Source organism: Cyprinodon variegatus, unplaced genomic scaffold (assembly GCF_000732505.1).
Source record: "Cyprinodon variegatus isolate N-32 unplaced genomic scaffold, C_variegatus-1.0 Scaffold12, whole genome shotgun sequence".
NCBI lineage: Eukaryota > Metazoa > Chordata > Actinopteri > Cyprinodontiformes > Cyprinodontidae > Cyprinodon > Cyprinodon variegatus.
This window is the reverse complement of record NW_015150465.1, coordinates 2,522,930-2,544,200: the sequence shown is the minus strand read 5'-3', so window position 1 is coordinate 2,544,200 and position 21,271 is coordinate 2,522,930. Positions and strand designations below refer to the sequence as shown.

The 21,271-nt window shown below is 37.6% G+C and overlaps 1 protein-coding gene across 25 annotated transcripts in view; it reads left to right on the top strand.

The window, feature by feature from the left end:
* Positions 1-21,271, top strand: part of LOC107089041 (calcium/calmodulin-dependent protein kinase type II subunit gamma) — a 60,870-nt gene that overhangs the window by 14,531 nt on the left and 25,068 nt on the right. For all 25 annotated transcript variants that reach the window (XM_015381597.1, XM_015381580.1, XM_015381571.1 and 22 more), the window contains exons 3-11: positions 1,408-1,467; positions 9,718-9,772; positions 9,914-9,979; positions 14,411-14,483; positions 17,697-17,799; positions 18,138-18,221; positions 19,107-19,201; positions 19,598-19,720; positions 19,905-19,988. In XM_015381597.1, coding sequence (XP_015237083.1) covers positions 1,408-1,467; positions 9,718-9,772; positions 9,914-9,979; positions 14,411-14,483; positions 17,697-17,799; positions 18,138-18,221; positions 19,107-19,201; positions 19,598-19,720; positions 19,905-19,988 — 743 coding nt within the window. The remainder of the gene's footprint in view (positions 1-1,407; positions 1,468-9,717; positions 9,773-9,913; positions 9,980-14,410; positions 14,484-17,696; positions 17,800-18,137; positions 18,222-19,106; positions 19,202-19,597; positions 19,721-19,904; positions 19,989-21,271) is intronic.

Here is a 21,271-nt window from a genome sequence, read left to right as displayed (position 1 = left end):
TTTTTGTGGACTTTTATGATCGGACATGCCCCGGGCGCCATAGACCCCCGCTATTTGAATGTCAGCAGACAGCAAGAAGCCTCCCAGATCTCCAGATGCATTTGAGATATCAAAAAAGTACTCCAGAGTGTTGTTCAGTATGGGGGTGAGTAGAAAATGAAGGCTAATCATGTTTTGGGTGTATGATTCCTTTAAGGTGGCAAGAAAGGGAAATAAGGTTTTGCTTTCCAGTATTCAAACTCCATAAGAAGCTGAGCCCCTCTATAAGATGCAACACTTAAGGGGGGAGGAGTCAACATACATTCCTTAAAGTCTGCCCACTTTTCCAGATTCATCATGTTTGATAATTACATTAAAAGCTGATCTAAAAAGCTCAGAAGGGCAAGACAAAGTTTACTGTAAAATATTCAGCCTTCCTATCTGTTCAACTCATCTCTGGTTCGATTTGGCATATATTTCCCTAAGATATGATGTGGAATCCTATGGACAACAGCTCCTTGCTGCCTAAACAAATAGCCAGCATACCTCCAGCATTAATAGTCTCCTCTGATTTCTTTCCTTACACCTCACTGATACAGAAACCTCAGTCTTATGTTAAGTGTGATTGTTTGTTCTAAGGTTTGGTTATCACCAACAGGAAGACAGTAGGATTAAATGGCTTCTATTAGTGATCAGGGCAGGTCAAACTGGAAACGTTAAACGTGAGTTGGGAGTCGATTCCTCACTGCATTTAATATAAGAGGTAGATACCATCCAGGGTTGAGATCACACCGAACGTAAACTCGCTGTATTAAAACCATCATGGTATATCAAGGGTTTAAGGGTATTTTTGAAGACGCAAATCAATTCTTTATGCCATTTCAATGGTTTAAAGCCTTTTTTCCTTGAGAAGAAGTGCCATAGAGGTGATATAAATAAAACAGTGAATTTCCCACAGCTGGTGGTATCATGTGCAGGCTCCTGCGTGCTGATCAGAAGTGAGAAAATGCAGCATGGCCATGCAGAGAATCTCGTGCGGAGCAGTAAGAGTGGAAAAAACGGTGCAAACACTCTTCGTAAACATGCCTAATAGGCCTGTCTTGCAGCCTATGGTTTTGGCTCTGATCTTTCCCACTGGTCTGTAAGCAGTAAGAGAAACAGGGTATCAACACTGAAGTCAATCTTGCTCCAGCCACATTGGTGTCTTAGGTTTTCTGTTTGCTTTTTAAAAGAAGTGCTGGTAGGACAGCGAACTTTTCAATAATTTAAAAGAAAATCTAAAATGGTAAAAGTAGGGGTAATGTTTGCTCCCTGTGATGGTACTTTTATGAGACATACCTTAGGATACAGTTTTTTTTTTTTTTTAAGTTTAAATCCAATATTTGTTTTTAACTTTCTTCTAACTTTTTCTCTTTTTTTTTTTCCCAGACCACCAGAAGCTTGAAAGAGAGGCACGCATCTGTCGTCTCTTGAAACATCCCAATATTGGTAAGTTCCAATATTTAATTATGAATTGTAAGTTTTATTATGCTTCCTTTTCTATGAGTCCTTCAAAAAAAAAAAAAAAATGAACAGCAGTAAAATGAAAAGCAAAGAGTGCAGATTTTTATATCAAAGATAACAGAAGTTAGGATCATTTTCTAGAACATTTATCTATCTTTGACAATTCTCAGATTTTTTGCTGAAATGTCCTATTATACATTAAACCTATTATAAGCAGATTTATGACATGTAGAAATGGATCCAAATACTTTAAGTGACTGTTTGTCTAAATCAGTAATTCTCAATCCTGTATTTTCCTCTTTAATCTTTTCAAGTAGTGTAATATAGCTGGATCACCGAAGGCTGTAATGGTCTGTTCAAACATTACCAGGATTGGCATGGATACTGGGCACCAGAACAGTATGTAAATTGGGATTAAGAAGAGAGCTTGTGTCACAGAGCCAGTTTATTTGGGTCTTTCTCTCTCGGTCATCAAACAAGTTATTCACCATCAACTTGTTCCTACTTAGTAAGAAATTTGAACACAAATTGTGTTTGCGTAAAATAATTAGGCTTTCAGAACTATTGTAACCTATTTAGGGTTGTCACATTTGGTCGCATTTAAGCTTAATGTATTCAGTGTCTGTGTGAGAGACAAGCAACTTTTTTTTAAATAAAAAATGCAGCTTGCTTTTCTATTTCCCCTTCCTAAATCAATTATGGCTGCAGGTGTTCTGGTGTCATTAGCAGCTTTCCACATCTCGTCACTAAAAACTGTTTCTTTGCTAAAAAGCTCAATCGAAGTTCATTAAGAGTGTAGTTTTAGGTGTGGAATTTGATTGGCTTATTCTAACACTTTGATTTAAACTGATAGTAGCTTTAACTTTGCTTTTGTTTTGCTTTTTTTGTTTATTTATTGGAAAGGAAAGGGTTAAAAGGTGAAAGACATGTGGCAACAGTCAATGGTTTGTGACAGCCATGTTGAGAACTAATGCCCTGTTATATGGGTTACTTTACCCCTGACCTGCCCCTTCACCCCCATAACCCAATTGTTAGAGTCTACCTGCTAGATGATGGACCTCAGTCTTTTTAAGCCTGTAACAGGTTTTCCTTTAGAATCTATCATTATTTAGTTCGATTAAGCCTCAAATCAAGTTTTCCCTGAATATTGTCCTGTTCCATCAAACTATGTCCAGCTTCGTTTTCAATTATAAGAAATATTATACATACAGCATAGTACTGCCACCACCATAACTCAGTGGATGGGGTGTCAGTTTTTCTTAAAATGCATTTCTCTGCTCTGCTACAGTCTTATACACCCAGCTGCTCCTCCGTGTACTAAATAGTTAAAGGCTATGGGGGTGTTTATTATATATAATATATGCATTTTGCTTTTTATTTTTTTATATTTGCAGTGCTCAGAAGAAGAGGCATATTATTTTTTAACAAATTATTGTACCAACTGTATGACATACTGACTGAATAAACAAAAATGGTGGTTTCCATTCAGTTTAGACAGTTCTAAAGTGATGTAAAATAGATCCTTTTTAGATTATAAAAAAAAATAAAAAAGGTGAGACAAGATGGAGAAGTTTATGCTGCTCCACTATGCAGCAGGGTTGAATATGGTTATAACTAAGGAGTTATAACTGTTTCCATTGAACGGTGTAAAATAATCCTGTGCTGGATTGTTTCCCTTTTCTGTAGGGGAACTTGTGGTATCTCAAGTTTCCCCACATACAATAGTTAAAATGAATCCATTGCAACCATGTTGTACACATTTGTATGACAACATTAAAATGTCTGTATCTATTTCAGCCTAAAAGGATCATTTTCTGCACAGCATGCACTCTAAAGCAACCGACAAACAAAATATGGCGACAGCAGGTGTTTCAGCTGAACAATATATGCCAGGGGTTTGGATATAACGTTTAGGACATCAAACAAAAGGCAGTAGATTGTAAAACGTGCCGCGAAAACCATTGCTGCAAAAGGTAGCAGTACAAATGTATTCCACCACCTAAAAAGTAATCTACTGCAAAATGAAGAATGTTGTAAACCCCGCATGTCAACGTCTCCCTGTACACCAATGAAAACGTAAACTAAATCATCTGTGAAGCAGATGATGTTGGCCTCGTTTGAAAAAGCGATCCCATATGATAGCAAAAGTGAGAGATGCAGGAAAATCACAGACAGTATTTATAGCGTTATTTTAATGTTTTATAGATGCTCTAATACCTGTGATGTGATCTTGTTCAGAGGTTTTGCAGGTACTCTCTAAACTTGGCAATGATCTCGCTTTTTGTGCTTCTTTAAAAATTCCCAACACGTAAAGCTTAATGAAAATAGTTTTTAGTTGCCATGTCCAATTTTATGCACTCCATTTTTTTAAAGGTAGTTTAAACATATCGTGATATATATTGTGTGTCGCGATATACCCCTAATATATCTCCGCTTTGGAACTCTCCGCTTTGATTTTCTTACAGTTGTAGTCTGGCTCTGCTTAAGGACTGAAAATGGTATCCCTTAAAAACACTAAAAAGGGTTAGTCTAAACAGACATCATCAGTCAATCAAATGGATAAAATTTGTTCTAATGAGCCTCTACATTAGTGCTGTTAAGATGTGGGTAAAGAACTACCTCTGCACAATTAGACAATCTCTTTCTTTTCTGTGTATTTATTCACCTCCTAAAACTTATCTGCTTGCTCTGGCTTTTGACAGAAAATAAGACATAGTTTGTTTGTTTTTTTTTTACATTTCTATGTATTGCTCTCACACCTGTTTTGTTTTTTAGTGATCATGTTCATACACTTGCCCTTTCTTGTAGTAGAGCTTTCTTTCTTTCTTTGTTCCTGTTTGGCTGTGACGCCATCCTAGAGAGAAATATCAGCTGTTCTGCTGCCATCAAAACATTTGTTTATAGATGTTGTATATCTGCTTGTTATTTCAGTGTAGTCCTGTTTCTCTGACTGTGACTGGCTGGATGTGCTCTCTTCGTCCCCTGACATGAGAGTTGGCTCGCAAATGTCTGCCTGGCTGTGTGTTTACTGGACAGGGCCGCCTTTTACAGTTTTTTATTGTATCTCTGCTTCTGTCTACTTGAACCCCAGTCGGCCTTGGAAGATGGCCGCTCACACTGAGCCTGGTTCTGATGGAGGTTTTATTAATGTTAAAAGGGAGTTTTTCCTCTCCACTGTCGCTACAAGCATGTTTAGTGCAAGGGAGTGAACACTCTGAATCAATTTGACTGGATGATCTGGTTAACTGTAAAGTGCCTTGAGATGACGTGTTGTGAATTGGTGCTATATAAATGAAATGAATTGAATTGAATTCTTAAAATTTATTTTTTATGTCTTTATATATATATGTATGTCTTTAAAAATATGCATGGATTGCATGTAAACCAAATAGTTAAGTCTTATATGATGAGATCTTGTAGCAGTTTTGTGGCGAACTTTAAAGGAAACTTCTAACCAACTCTATTTACCAAAGGCTATCTTTGTAGCGCAAACATGTAGGGGTTTATCTGCTAACAGATTTGCCAGTCTGAGACTTGATATCTGCAGCTTCTCCATAGTTACCACTCATCTCTTGGCTGGTTCTCTGAACGCTGTCAGTTAAGGTGGGCGGCCATGGCTGGGTAGGTTTACGGTGGTGCCATACTCTGTCCGCTTTCAGATGCTGGGGCAAACGGTGCCCTCTAAGATGTTGTTCACGGCTTAGATTGCAAACGATTTAATGATGCTATTTTGGTCACACATAAAGTCAGTTATTTTAGGGGTATCTGGGTTGTTTGGGGGTATTGTAGTAAAGAGGACAACTAATTGGAACTTATTGGCTAGTTATTTACATACTATGCAGCATTGAGACTTTTTGTTTAACACAGAAAAGAGTTTAGAAGGTAAAGAATTGTTAAGGCTGTATATACAGAAAAATTTGGTCCTTTAAAATAACGTTCAATAAACCTAGGTTTTTTTTCTTTCTAGTAGCTGGAAAGACCTCTCAATTTGGGTCTATGTTTGCCAGAAACAGCAGTGAGCTAAATTTCTTTTAATTATTTATTTTTAGTAAGTTCTTTTGCTTTTGCAAGACTAACATATAGTTTTTTCCCTTTTTTCCTAATGAGCCCTAGTTATTAAAACTACATGTACTGATTTGTACAATTAAGCTAAAATTATTTGAATTGCTTGTCCTAATGTTACATAATGCAAACGAGTTCAAACGAATTATATATTTTAGGATCTATGCTAGATTTAAAGTTTTATTATAGAAACTTTCTTTGCATTCTTAAGCAGAGTAATTTGATTTATTGAATCATGAATTGGCCATTGATATTAGAGGAGCTGTTTGATCTGCATGCACAAAATATGAGAGCAGGCTGAGCTAGAAGATTAGAACAGGTTACTTAGGCATGAAGGGATTTACACTACGTCAGGTTTGTTTTTTATAGAAATGTTTAGGTTCCTGTTGATCATTTCTTTTTAAACGAAAAGGAGGATTAAGAGAAAAAAAAATACACAAACTAGCTTTAATAGAGATCTTCGTTGGAGATGGCTGCAGTGAAAGGACAAAATCAATGACACCTTTAGCCCTGCTCCCTTTATTTCTCTTCGTGTCATGTCCTACTTCTTTCTCAGTCCCCCCAGGCACTCGCTTACCCCTCACCTAATGTTCCTATCTGGCTTGTCTGTCAATTTTTTTTTCTCCCTCTCTTGTCCTTTATCCTTTTCTTGACATATCTCTGCATCATCTATGTTCAAACTTAAGACAAAAGAGGGTACCAAAAAAAAGGAGACATATGGAGACACGAAAGCACAAAGTGAAACAGATGGGAGGAGGAGGGAAGAGCGGTCACACTTGTTTCTTGCTGCAGGGGCATCCTACTTCATCTTATTATACAACTGATATTCACTTTACATAACTATAACTGTCTGACAGTAAACCACAGCTCTATCTTAGCAGGAGCCAGGCGTTGGGTTGTGGGTTTCATAGCGAGCTGCTTTGTCACAGTGTTGCTGTTGAGTTAACTTGACAAGGTTGACGGGGAGGTTGCTGCATGGCCGCTTCACTTCCACTGTTGTATGGAGCTCTCTCTCTGAAACAGATTAATCGTTTGCCCTCATTTGTGAAAGTTTTCTTTAAAGATCATTAAATTCTATTTTTTTTCTTTTGTCTAGTTCTGTGTTTATTTTGCCACAGTACAGATGTTGTCATAAACAGATATTTGATAGCAGTCCACAAACATTTTTGGAATAGCAAACCAAAATACAGTATATTATGGGTCTTCGATGTGTTGGTTGGTCCCCCACAGCATGGGTATGCAACCTTCAGTTCTGGAGCTGCAAATGGCCTTTTGGACCTTCCTTAGTGGCTCTTGGTATCTGGTTAAAAAATATAAAGTTTGTTAGAGAATAACATTAAATTCTCACAACCCAATGATAATTTTTTTCCTTTTTGCTTGATTTTACAGGAATTTTAGCATTTCCTGGACAATACATTTTTTGTATCCGCATGTTTCTGTCTTAAAAAAAAGTAAAACTAAAGATAAGATGGTGGCTAAAGGTTTTCAAGTAACATTCTCAGCACTGTTTTTTATTTAGCTGGAGTCAGAGCAAAAATATCTCTTTGTATTGTAAAGGTTGCAGACCCTTTCCCCAGGGTCGTGACCCCTGGTTGGTTAGGGAGGTACTGTAAGGTGGTCGTAACATTTTTCTGTGACCTAAATCAGGAAAAATTCAGACAGCATTATAACAATATTGCTTAAACTAAAAAAAAAAAAAAACTTTGTGTTTGCAGAGGTGCCAAATTTTTTGCACAATGACCTGATAACTATTTTTTGTTTAGTTGTTTATTTCTGGGTGGAAATTGGTTCTTAGCCTAAGCCCACAATCATGGCAGCGCAGGAGGAAGTACACGTAGCTGCTGTTATCACATCCGCTTGGTCAAAACCCGCAATATCATCTTTGAAAGAGGAACAGCAAGAGCTGCTGTTTTGGTTACTCAAGGTTTTATTGCCATGATTGGCTAAAACAAGAATGCAAACAAATAATTGTTAATCAATGGTTTATTAATTAAAATTCGATCCATCTCTACATCATCTTAAAAGGAATTTCTTTCATTCTTATAGCCTTACTGCTGTCCACTTGTGGGAGCCATAGTTCATTCTTAAGCGGAGCCTCAATATTTGCAAGAGAAGTAATGCCAGCTGACAAATTAATTGATCGAGAGTCTGGCCCAGAATTATTTACATAATTTAATGGCAACAAGGTTACAAAATGCATTTTATGTGGATCCTCTTTGCAAATATAAACACTCGATAAACTCAAGTTACCAACAAAATAGTGTTCCTTTAGCCATGCTACGTGATGTAGCAGAATCGACCATTAAATGGAAACAAAGTAGTACATAGTCTGGCAGCGTGTCAGAGCAACATGTCCTGTTTATTGTTGATATTTTAACATCTCTGTACATTGGAAATCATTAGCTTTCCACATATTTGATTCATCTGGTTTTTAATCAGGGACGCAGTAGGTTCCTGTTTTTGTTATATCTAATAAGTACATTTTAAAGATTGTGTAAGATTTTTTTTTGTTTATTCAAGAAGTGGGACACAATGAAAAAATGTTAATCGAAAGCCATATAATGGCAAAATAAACCACCTCTCAATTCAAAAATCTTTTTTCTCCTCAATTATTAAATAATTATACAAGCACAACAACATATATATTGTTTTTAATCCAACTATTTAGTTTTTTTTTAAGGGGGGGACATTTATTCTGCCTGAATGAATTATGTTATCATAGTATTTTTTGTTTTTTTTACCTTTTGTATTTCACGTCTTTAAAATCTCACAACACATATAATGTTGTCTGAGTGATTATTTCCTGTTTAAACATGTTTAATCATTTAATCCACATATAGTTGGCCAGTTTGAGCAGCATTTTTTTACCAAACTAAGTATTTTTGTGAATGACAAAGTCTTTACTTGAGTTTAAATGTCTTAGTTAATTTTGGCGTCTGCACCTGTGGTCATCAGTCTATTTGACAACAAAGGCAAATTAAGGCGTCTACCCCCTACAGCCCTCCACTCTAAGTACATAAAATGTCTCTGTTGCATTATATTAGACCTGATACTGACCTATGTCTTCTCCTGTCTTTTTCCTTTATGCCATAACTTAGTCGCTACCCCTTACCAATGCTGCTAGGGGCAGATACTGTCGGCTGAGCTTAAGAGGACAGAGATTTCAGAAAAATAAACCACGGCTGTGTATAGGGTCTCATATAGCATACTTTTAATTTTGATAAAATAAAAAAAAGAATTTTATTTGTAGATGGATTTTATGAGTTAAAACAAGCTCGTGCTCCCACCTATTTGTATGTATATGAGAAAAAGCAATTAATTTATTTCTTTAACGTGTTAAAATGTTTCTAATCAGTTGAAATTAAAGCATTAAAATCCCAGCTCTAAGTTATAAATATTGATCCTATTTTACTGATGTCCAGCCTCTGCAAATGTTTAATCCTTTCTCTATTTGTGTTTCTCTCACAGTGGTTAACTGTAATACTAAATTCTAATAAATAGCTTTTCAACCTTTTCTGTGGTAAAATGTCAATAATCAATATTTTGTATTTGAATTTCTTTATATCAGGGCATGATATGCTTCATTTTGATATCTTTTATCCTGCTTATTGCCATCCTATAGACTCTGTTTTTTCTTGACTTTATTCAAACTTATTGTAGAAGAGTGAGGAGAACTGTTTCAATACAGAGGTTACAGAGGTTATACAGGATGGAAGCATGTTGGTTCAGATGAGTAGTTTGATCTAAAGCAAAAGCATCATGAAAATGTAAAAACCAAAGAAACCACTAAGGGGGCAATGTAAATGTATCAACAGTGTTGGAGGCGCTTACTTACCCATACGTGCATAAAGATGAAGTTTCATATCATATTGGTTTCTCAAATGGCCTCAAAAGAAGAGCCATTTCCTTTTGCTTCATGCTGTATTACAGTTTGAGTTGGTTGGATCCAAAAAAACTAGTGTTCATGAAGCCAAAATGTCTGTTTTAGTTATTCTTACACAACCACTGGATAATCTTATAGCTCTTAACAAAATGAGCTTTAGAATTTTTGTTTTTGTGTTTTCTTTTTGATTAATGTGTAGGTATAGATGTGAAACACTGCAGAAAACCGTACTTTTTATCTTCTGTGCTGTTTTTGTTCTTTGGTCTCACATCCTCTCCTCTCCCTCGCAGTGCGACTTCATGACAGCATTTCAGAGGAAGGCTTTCATTACCTCGTCTTTGACCTGTGAGTAGATTCTGTGCACGCAGACAATGACATTTTAACCATGCACGTAACCTTGCTTTGTTTGCATATGCTAACAAGTTCTTTGTCTTTTCTGTCTTATTGCCTTTCTTTCTCAAATGTCTTCCCTGTCTTGTCCCTTAGTGTGACAGGAGGAGAGCTTTTTGAGGACATTGTAGCCAGGGAGTACTACAGTGAGGCCGATGCTAGGTAAGACCCTCCTATTAAGTTTGTCTACACACATGCAGTCAGAAATGCACTGTGTAAGCCTGTGAAACACATCAAGGCCAAACACATCCTTTTAAATGCACCACTGTGTCCTCATGTGCTCGCACACATAATTGGTTTGCTTGTATTCTTGTCAGGAAGTGCATCCTGCCTACAAGTACAGTAATGTAACTGTCTCAGTGGTCTATAGCTGCATTGTTTCTGTCCACATTTTATTGCCTAAAGCATACCCTGCTAATGCTGATTTAATGCAGCCATTTTAATTATTTACCCACTCATTAGTGTTGCCACAATAATAGAATTTCAAACTTCTTATTTCGATAACATTTCAATTACCACAACAATAATTTACAAAGACACATTTTTTAATTAAGAACAAAGAGAATGATTAATTTCAATATGACAATATTTTTACTTTCTCATTTCGGTCAAAACCACCAAGTAGTAGACAAATAATAATTTTGTATATATACTTTTTATGAGGGTTGATGTCTTTTATGGTAGTATGCGCCTTTGATTCAGCAGAGTGATCACATTCAGGTACATATTTTACGTTGTAAACAAACGTATTCAGCTTATTGGTAATTCCATCCATCCATTTTCTAAGCAGGGTCTCAAGGGGTGCTGGTGCTTATCTCCAGCTGTCTACGGGCGAGAGGTGGGGTACACCCTGGGCAGGTCGCCAGTCCATCGCAGGGCAACACAGAGAAAAACAGGACAAACAATCATTCACACACACCTAAGGAGAATTTAGAGAAACCAGTTAACCTAACAGTCATGTTTTTGGACTGTGGGAGGAAGCTGGAGTTCCCGGAGAGAACCCACGCATGCTCAGGGAGAACATGCAAACTCCATGCAGGAAGCCCCCGGGCTGGGAATCGAACCCAAATCTTCTTGCTTCTTTTTTTTCTTTTCTTTTTTTAATAATCTGATACAGCAGGTAGGTAGCTATGGATTCCTGTTCTGTTTTAGTTGTCTGCTTCACTCTGGCTCAACCATAATCTTTGATTTTAGTTGGACATATCAGCCTCGATTAGTTTTACAGCTAAATGGATAGTAATAGAATGGAGAGAGACCCACTGGTTTGTTGTTGCTTCACTATTCAGTAGCCATCAAAGCTGATTAGCATTTTGCATTTAAACATAGCTTAGCTTATATTTTACTGTGGTTTTACAAGTTAATGTCAGGTACTGGAGACTTGCTGACCCTTTAAAGTTGCTTTCAGACATCAATTAATCTTGCAGTATTAAAACAGCTAGCATATGACTTGTCAGCATTTTTCTTTTCCCATCTGTCTGCCTCATAGGTAAGAGCAGCTCTGATTTAGGAACTGCAGCTAGAAATTATGTTGATTAATCTGTTGAAAATGTCGTTTTTATATGATTCAGCTTAAGCTAGATCAGATAAAATAAGGTGTCTTGGCTTAAATAAAAATGTATATTTTGTTTAGGCCGTTTTCTCTATAATTTCCTTTCCAAGTGGGTTCTGATTTCAGGGAATGTCATGTTTTAGAGCCCATTTAGTGATTATCTGTTCACTAAATAAACAGGATGGTTATTTCAATAATCGATTAATTGTTCAGGCGCTAGTCTGAACAAAGCCTTTCTGTTTGCCCTGCCTGCTAATGAAGGTCACATTTTTTTTTCTTTTCCTAATGTAGCAGTAGCCCATTGTTTTGGTTGTTTGCATGGCTGGAAAGAGTGTCTGATATTGCAATTTAGCTGCAAAAAGTGGGTTACATGAATTGGTCATTTTATATAAATTCTTTTTATATATATATATATATATATATATATATGGTATATAACAAAAAAAAAAAAAGTTTGTATCAACTCTGTCGCAGATGATCATTAATTTTTCTAGTATTGACTATATTTAAATTTTGAATTTTTTTATGTTTGTTTTTTAATCGTGCTGTACATTAACTATAAAAAATGCTCTATTTTTTTATATCCCTAAATTGCTGCCCTTCACCATTAATTTAACTTCTGCTGTACATTTGGTCAAATTCATTTTTATCTTACAAGTTTTTCTCTGCACGTCTTTTTTTCCAGTTTAATATATTAACAGTTCAGCTCTAGTTGTTGATGCACAGTGTGTCTGATCTGAATCCTCCTTCATTGTCAATGCTTTTAGTATTGCAATCACAAAAGTAAGCTGTGCTACAATATTTAATATGAAAACATATTTCAAGTGCCACTCATTATTTACCCCAATTGATCCAGCCGTGTATTTGACCTACTAGCTTGTTTCTAGCTGCCTTGTTGCAGACCATATGTGCATTCAGTTGGCCTGGATGGTAAAGCTCAAAGAATAAACTGCAATGATGAAAGAGGAAAATTTTAATGCTAATTGTTGTCATCACTGGAATATTTAATCACAGTGTCATAATATGTTGGCTGATATGATGCAACTTGAGGTCTAGTTTAAATTCTAAAATGCAATGACTGGTTATCATTATTTGGCTATATCAGGGTTTTAAAATATGAACAGATTAGTCCACCCCATAATTAACCATTTATTACAGCCATATTAGTTTTCACAGAGAGCCAATTTGATTTATATTGCTGTCAGTTTGTATAATTGCTGTGAAGTTGTGACTTTTAGTGGAATTCTAATGGTTTTACTTATAATAATAGGATGCAGTAGTGTTTTTCTGAAGTTCATTTATTGGCAAAGTCCAAATTGAACTAAATAAAATCTCTTTTTTCCCCTTAAAATTTCCTTAATCAATTTATGCATTTATTTTTTATCTCCATGTAGTCGCGATAAATCACCAAAGTCAGAAATTGCTTTCAAAATCTTGCTTTTATTTGAATCATCCCAGCTGGGAGTTGCCATGAATTCAAAGTGTATTTAATTGAGAACTGTGAATTGTTTTTTCTAAAGCAAGTTGCAGGCCCTGCTGCTGGGAAGATGATTACAGCTGGTGTTGCAAAGCATTTAGGAAGATATTCCAAGCTTTATTAATAACTTGATATTTTATATTCAGTTTTAATGGTTGATCACCCTTCTAAGCAGAATTGGAAGACGGACATTTACCTGCCAGTGACTCTCCAGATATTTCCAGTGCTTTGTTTCAGAAGGTTAATGAAGGCCTACTTTTTATATTGGGATTTTTTTGTCCAAGTTTAACCATCTAGCTGTTGAATTAAGATGAAATTGAAAGCATTTTTTTTCTCCATCCACCTTTTAAATCCAAGGTTGATGGTAAATGTGTGGCACTGTGGAAAGAAAATAGTTTGAGTTCATGGTAATGTCACCCATGATGCTTCCTACCATGCCTAGTCATTCTAACCATATTCCTTTCACTTTAGGACATAATTGGTTTGTCTTTTTTTTGGTCAAGAATCCTGCAGATATCCAAACTGGATCTAGACTTGAAAAAGTATTTTTCATCGTTGAACAAAAAATGCAAAATAAGGCCGGCATTTTAAATACGACTCATGAAACATGCGGCCTGTTAGGCGGTCCATGAGGCCAACATTGCTTAATCTTTTTTACGAGATGAAGACATGGTAACCCAATGACTGAGAATGAAAGATGGGTTCTTAAACAGTTCCTCAAACTGGTTTCAGAATGGTTAGACAGCCAGTTGAGAAATTGTGACTTTTTTTAAAATAATTTTCTTTACTTGTAACTTCCTACATTTTTTATGTATATTTATATTTAGTTTTGCCATTCATTCTAATGATTATTTATGAACATGATTTGTTCATTTGAAACTATACTATGATAAAGATGGACATCATGTTTATCTCCGTATTGATCAGCTCTTAATAGGAAATGTTTAGAAACCTGAATAATTGCTGAATAATTGTGTGCTATGGTTAAAAGCTGATTGCATATCAATGTAAATTAAGGAGTGGTCAAATATCCAACCAGAGGTGAATCAGGACCCAGTTTTATTGCTAGAAAAAGAGTCTGCTGCAGTAAATGTTAGAGGATGGATTTGTACATCTGAGCTTGTTTAACTTTCACAATATGTAGATTAAAGGTGATCTGTTTTTAAGCATTTTTAGATGTCATATGGATATTTGCACCTTGCTAAAAATGATTTAAATGAATCATTAAGGAATCAAAATCAGTGAGACGGATTTTTTTTGTTCAACATGTATCTGGATTTCGTATTTTCCGTTAAAGCTAGAAGATAAAACAAGCTAGAAGTCCCTGTAAACACACCAGATGAGTCTTCTGCATTATTAGAGCTCATGAGTGTAAGGTTTTTCCTCCTTGTGATTTTCTAAACACTGTTGCAGGGAAATGCTGTTTTGTAGTGGCATTGAATTCCCTCAGGCTCCGACAAAACACACGACAGACAAATCATGTGCAGCGTACGTCATGTTTTTGTGACGAAGGCCAGTGGCTGACACTTTGCCCTGTTTGTCCTCTTTTCTGTCTCTCTCTCTGTAGTCACTGCATTAGTCAGATCTTGGAAAGTGTCAATCATATCCACCAGCATGATATTGTGCACAGAGACCTCAAGGTGAGTGAGACGACCACGCACACTCTCTCACACACACACCTCTGCTCGTGGCCATGGCAACACACAGATGGCTCTCTGTTTCTTTTCATCTCTGCAGTTTTCTTCTTTTCCTGTTTTTCCCCACATCTCTGTGCTCCCCTCCCATTTATATATTTTTCCCCTCTATTCCTCTATCTTTTGTCACATCTGTCACCCTCTCTGCCCTTGACCGGAGTTCAGTCTGTGCTCATGCATGTGTGCTAATGTTGAGCACAGAGATGATGAGTCATGATCACGTGGAAGGGTTCGGCTCTCACCTAAGGGGAGGAAAAGACAAAAATTTAAACAATGCATGCAGAGAGGGAGCGAGGTATGCACATACATTAATTTTTTTTAGTTCTGCCATCAGCAAAGAGGTTAGGGCATAGCCACAGGAGTTGCCACGACAACCTGCGTGACGACAGGCCTCCCATGTAGCAGCATAGGAGGAGCATCGGTTGACCTAAATTGCTGATTGGTTCAGTTTCTGATTAGCTTAGAATGCAGGAATACAGCCTCTGTGTGGCTAACAGAGTTCATAGCTGAGTTCATCACACAAGGTGATGATCCTTTTACTGATTTTTAACTATTGGAAAACTTTAAAGAATTACACAAAAAAGTTCCTGCAGTTTGGGACCATCGAAGTGATCCAAGGCACCATCAATCCTTCCTTCCTTCTATTCATCCCAAGTAATTTATTTTCCGTTCATTCATCCTTAACTTTTTTGGTCTTTCCATTCATCTGTTTTCCATCCATGTCTCTGCTTGTCCAACTACCAATTTATTCATCCATTCATTCCACCGTCTGTGCATCCATCTGCCCATTCATCCATTAGTCCACTATCCATCTGTCCAGCCTCTTCATGTTTTTTTTTTTTCTTTTGCTGGTGCCATGTTTAAACGCATAGAAATATCTGCCATAAATTCAATGAAGCTTTTCACGAAAATATACACCTCTCAAAAAAATTAAAGGAACACCTTGAAAACACAGCAGATCTCAATGGGGCAAAAAAATCATGCTTTTTATTTATACTGATATGGGCTGGGTGATGTGTTAGGAACAATAGAATGCCACATCATTTGATGGAAATGAAAATTACCAACCTACAGAGGGCTGAATTCCAAGTCACCCGAAAAATGACAGTGAAAAAATGATGCGAGATTACTGAAATTTAATTGCAGCAACTCAAAATTATATTCAGTAATTTGTATTGCTCCCACATGTGTGTATGCATGCCTGGCCACATCGGGGCATGCTCCTAATGAGACGATGGATGGCGTCCTGGGGTATCTCCTCCCAGATCTGGACCAGGGCATCACTGAGCTCCTGGACAGTCTGAGGTGCAACCTGGCGGCGTTGGATGGATCAAAACGTAATGTCCCAGAGGTGTTTTATTGGATTTAGGTCAGGCGAGCATGGGGACCAAACAATGGTATCAATTCCTTCATCCTCTAGGAACTGCTGCATTCTCTTGCCACATGAGGCCGGGCATTGTCGTGCACCAGGAGGAACCCAGGACCCACTGCACCAGCATAGGGTCTGACAATGGGTGCAAGGATTTCATCCCGATACCTAATGGCAGTCAGGGTGCCGTTGTCTAGCCTGTATAGGTCTTTGTGTCCCTCCATGGATATGCCTCCCCAGACCATCACTGACCCACCACCAAACCGGTCATGGTGAACGATGTTACAGGCAGCATAACGTTCTCCACTGCTTCTCCAGACCCTTTTACCTCTGTCACATGAACCTGCTGTCATCTGTTAAAAAAGAACAGGGCGCCAGTGGCGGACTTGCCAATTCCGGTGTTCTGTGGCAAATGCTAATGGAGCTCCACGGTGCCGGGCAGTGAGCACAGGGCCCACTAGAGGACGTCGGGCCCTCAGGCCACCCTCGTGAAGTCTGTTTCTAATTGTTGCAACCTCTGTAGGCTCCAGGTAGCGCCTCATGCTAACAGTAGTGACAGTGACCCTAGCCAAATGCAAAACTGGTGAAAAAGAGTCAGAAAAGACGAGGAGGAGAAAAACTGTCAGTGGCCTCCACCTGTAAAACCATTCCTGTTTTGATGGTTGTCTCGTTTTTGCCCCTCTAGTGCACTTGTTGTTAATTTCATTAACACCAAAGCAGCTGAAACTGATTAACAACCCCCTCTGCTACATACCTGACCAAATCAATATCCCAGAAGTTTAATTAACTTGATGCTATACTCTGATTACAAAGTGTTCCTTTAATTTTTTTGAGTACTGTATATAAGTCTAATAGTCGAAAGGCTGTTTATTTCAGAGTCTGAAGGAAGTTGGGGGTTTGGACCCGTTTTCTTTGAGAGTCGTGTTTTGCTGAATTCTGATGTGGACAGATTTCCCTCTGAGGATTACAGTTTTTAAAAAAAAATTATTTGTTTATTTTTTTGGTCATTAGTAATGTATGATTAAGGAAGGAAAGATTGCTCCATCAGTGCGCGATTAAATTATGCAGTTTAACCTTTATCTGATTGTTGATAAAATAATAAAAATCTGCATCACAGTCATTGTAATTGGTTGATGTATTTACTCACAGAGAATTGTGGGCATTTTTGGTTTTAATGCATTTAACAAACGGGGAGCATAACCAGATTATTCAGTTTTTGACCTGCGTCTCACCGATCAGAGCCTGTCAAAGGAAAATTGTGCACTTATGATTTCTGGAGGATTGGTTGGTGCACCGCTGCTGCAAACATGTCTCAGACTTGGATGTGCAGCTCATGTGTGTAGATGGACTCTCTCTGTCCCAGAGTAACACTATTACCCCAAGTGCTGCATGTCTGATTTGTTGGCCTTTTATCCTAAGTGGGCTTTTTACTGCATCCCTTCATGTCCCGCTGCCCAAACTACAGCCATTTAGAACGCTGCCACACACGCTGCCTCTCCATTTAGCATGCAGTCTGCAGCTCTGCCCAAATGCCTCCCGAGTGGTTTCTATGGCTACAAAACCATGCCCATATAAGGCGTTGCGAAGACTAACCACTCATCTTTTCCCCTTTCCTTTCTCTTTCTATGGCTTTCTCACACCTTTCCTCCACCCCCACACAATCTGTGTCAAATGCATCAAAAAATAAATATTTATGAGAAAGAGCTCTGCTGACGAGTGTCTTTAATTATCTCCCTATCTTCATCTCTTGTCCTACATTCTGCTTCTCAATATGTGTCTCTGTGCGTCAGCCTGAGAACCTGTTGCTGGCCAGTAAGATGAAGGGGGCTGCAGTGAAGCTGGCAGACTTTGGGCTCGCTATTGAGGTGCAGGGAGACCAGCAGGCTTGGTTTGGTAAGAAAATGCAGAAACACATGATAGTTTGGACATTTTTCCTAAAAGAGCACACTCACTGCCTCTCAGAAGCCATAGAAAATTTCTTGGGATCATTCTTAATCACTTCCACTTTGTAGTTCATACCTGGGTCATTTTATCTGGGCTGACAGCTGCTTGTATTTGGCAGACTATCAGAAATGAAATGATTTAAGGACTTTTTTTGTTACTTCATATGATTGGTTATTCCATTAAAAACTCAAATGGTTGCTATCTTTTAAGATTTCATATAACTGCACAGAAACGCCCTGGTCTTGATTTCTGAGAAAACATCACAGCTCACATCACCTTTGCTGCAGGATTTGCTGGAACTCCTGGTTATCTCTCCCCCGAGGTCTTGAGGAAGGATCCCTACGGCAAGCCTGTAGATATATGGGCCTGCGGTGAGTTTGCCTTACAGTGTTGACGTAAGCTAAAGATGAACTCGATAAAAAGCCCCTTTTATTATTAAGGTGGGATCTGCTAATTCTGATTTTGTTTTATTTATTTATTTTTTTTTGTCTTACGAACTACAGATGAATCTAAAGAAATTAGATTATCATCTAAAATCATCTATATTAATGCCAATAAATGTGAGGTTTTCACTTCCAATCGGATTTCGATACTTGAATTTGATGCTGCTGTTCTAGCAGTTTTTAACCCATCTGCCCCTTTGGATCAGGCCTATCTTCACCGATACCTGATAGAGAATTTTCTTCAATATCAGGACCCATACAATATTGTTATCAGATCGATACAGGTCTATGCATATCCAACATTCAGTTTCTGTGGTCCATGGTGAGTTTTAAAAGAAGAAGTTGAGCTGTTGTAATCCCAGATCTGACTGCAAACATGGTGTGTTAGCTCTTAAAGCAGGGACTCATTATTTCCTGGGGCCATAAAATGATATTTCTCTTTCTAGCCTCCCATTTTTGTTCAACCAATGTACTCTAATTGTCACTTCTATGGGAATTGAATCTATGAAATATAGTAGTTTTATATAAATGGAATCACAGAGTTAAATTAGCTTGTTCTAAATTACTAAAATACACTGGTATTTCCCATTTTATAGTTAATCCGAAAAACACCTTTTAAGTCGATTTATTTATTCTCTGTAATTTATTTTTCAGCTCTGCTGCTCATCAATTTGACCCATTAAGGGAAAACTGTGTTTTAGGATTTTTGTCCATTCCCTATCACATTGGGGAGCATATCACCTGTTGCTTAATGCTCTCACCCCTGCTAGTTCTGTAACACAATCTTTCTTTTCTCGCTTCATCTCCCTTCAGGTGTTATTCTCTATATCTTGTTAGTCGGATATCCTCCTTTCTGGGATGAAGATCAACACAAACTCTATCAGCAGATCAAAGCTGGGGCCTACGATGTAAGTGAGCTTTGTATCTGTGTGTGGATGCAGTGGGTGCAGTGCAGGGGTTGGCTAAGCACTTTTTGAATGTTTAATAGTGTCCAATTGAGATCTGGTCCAAAGCTATTGATCCTATCAGGGCTTTTCTGACGCATTGCAGAGGTGTGTGTTTGTGTGTAAGCAAGAGAATGAAAAGGTGTATCTTCTCTCTTAGTTGCTATTTAATTAGGTCACACTGCATATTTTTTAAAGCATGTTCATACTCATACATTTTTCATTCTTGGTTGGATTATTTAATCTGTGAAATGTATTCAAAAAGCCATCTTAGATGGTTAGTGAATCTCTTTAGTTAGGATAGTACTGTAATCTAGACCTTTCTCCCTGATCTTCCTTTATGTTTAAAATGTCCCTTAGTTCCCGTCTCCAGAGTGGGACACGGTGACTCCAGAAGCAAAGAACCTGATCAACCAGATGCTGACCATCAATCCAGCCAAGAGAATCACTGCTGAACAAGCCCTGAAACACCCATGGGTCTGCGTAAGTGATGGATCTGTAAACTAACCCAGAAGTCCTCCTCCATCACATTATAGGGAGGAGAACATCTTAACTGTGCTACACATTCACACCAACTGCTTTGACTTGCATATATTGATCTACACCTGATGTATATTTGAAGTCCGTCATCTGTTCATTAACATGTTCTTTCTCTGTCCACTTACAGCACCGTTCTACAGTGGCCTCCATGATGCACAGACAGGAAACTGTTGAATGTCTGCGTAAATTCAACGCTCGCCGAAAACTAAAGGTAGATGTTTCCTTTTGTCCCTTTTTTATGCAACAGTCTGTTTTTAAACCCTGTTCTTTCTTCTTGTATAATTTTTTTTCACAATTTATTACTAATGGGACTCTTCTGTGCAATAATATGTTAATATGATACGAATTCAAATAGCTTTGATGATAGGACTTCCTCTCATGAAGAATTCAATGAATTTGACTCAGATTCACAGCAAATCTCATCGCGGTCTCGTTTGAACACAGTTATTTTGGATTCAGTTTGAGTTGTTTTTTGGGTGGGAATAAGAAGAACACTGAGCTAGGATGGTAATTCCTGTCAATGACCCGGTATTAGGAGAGAGAGCTACTCAAAGAAATCGAAGATTCATTTAACCTGCTAAACTTCCTGTTAAACACAGCAGGATGTTTTAAAACGAAGGAGAGTGGCTAATCTCTCTTTCAAAATGCAGCATTAAAAACATAAAGCTCTTAATTCTTGCTCATAAGTTGATCAACTTTTTAAATTAAAGAATATTTTAGACACTTTGAGTGATGTAGATGAAACCTGTTGATGTTTTTGCTTGCAGCAATAGTCCTTCCACTATGACTAAACACAGATCCATCTAGGATTTAACTTCCCACTAATTATCTGTCCAGAGGGAATCTGTTTAAAGGTGCTCTGTATAAACAAGCCAGGCCTGACTATTGTTTGTACAAAGCATTTTAGTGTTTATCTTTTGATTTGTTGCTTTTTTTTCTGTTTTACACTTTCACTTTAGTATGTATGATAATGGTGCTTCATTTTTGTAGACTTCTTTGATCTTTTATTCTACTTTTATTCTTTTAAACTGACAATTAGTTAATAGCAGCTTTAAAACTATCTGGTGGATAATTAGTATTGGGAGATTTCCTGACACATTTAAAGGTGGAGAAGCCCATTTTTATTCCTTTCTAGGGAGCAGCAGTGAAATGTTTTAAATGATGTCCAGTAATAGGTACCGTAGTTTGCATTCACGGCCATGCATGCAAACTACTGGAATCAAGTAGCAACTGTTCTGTTTCTTCACATCATTTAAATTACTTTGCATATATAAAAGTGTAACATGATTCTCTGAACTTACGGTAACAGCGCTTAAAGGGGAACACCGTTTTTTTTTTCAGATTGGCCCCTTGATTTTACGTTATTACATGGCGCCATTGCTGCTAATGCTACTCACCCTGCTGTCGGGCTTACAACAGAATCTTCTTCATCTGGAATATCTCCAGGAAGAACAGAGCAATATCGACGACATAGTTCAGCACCTGAATTTGACT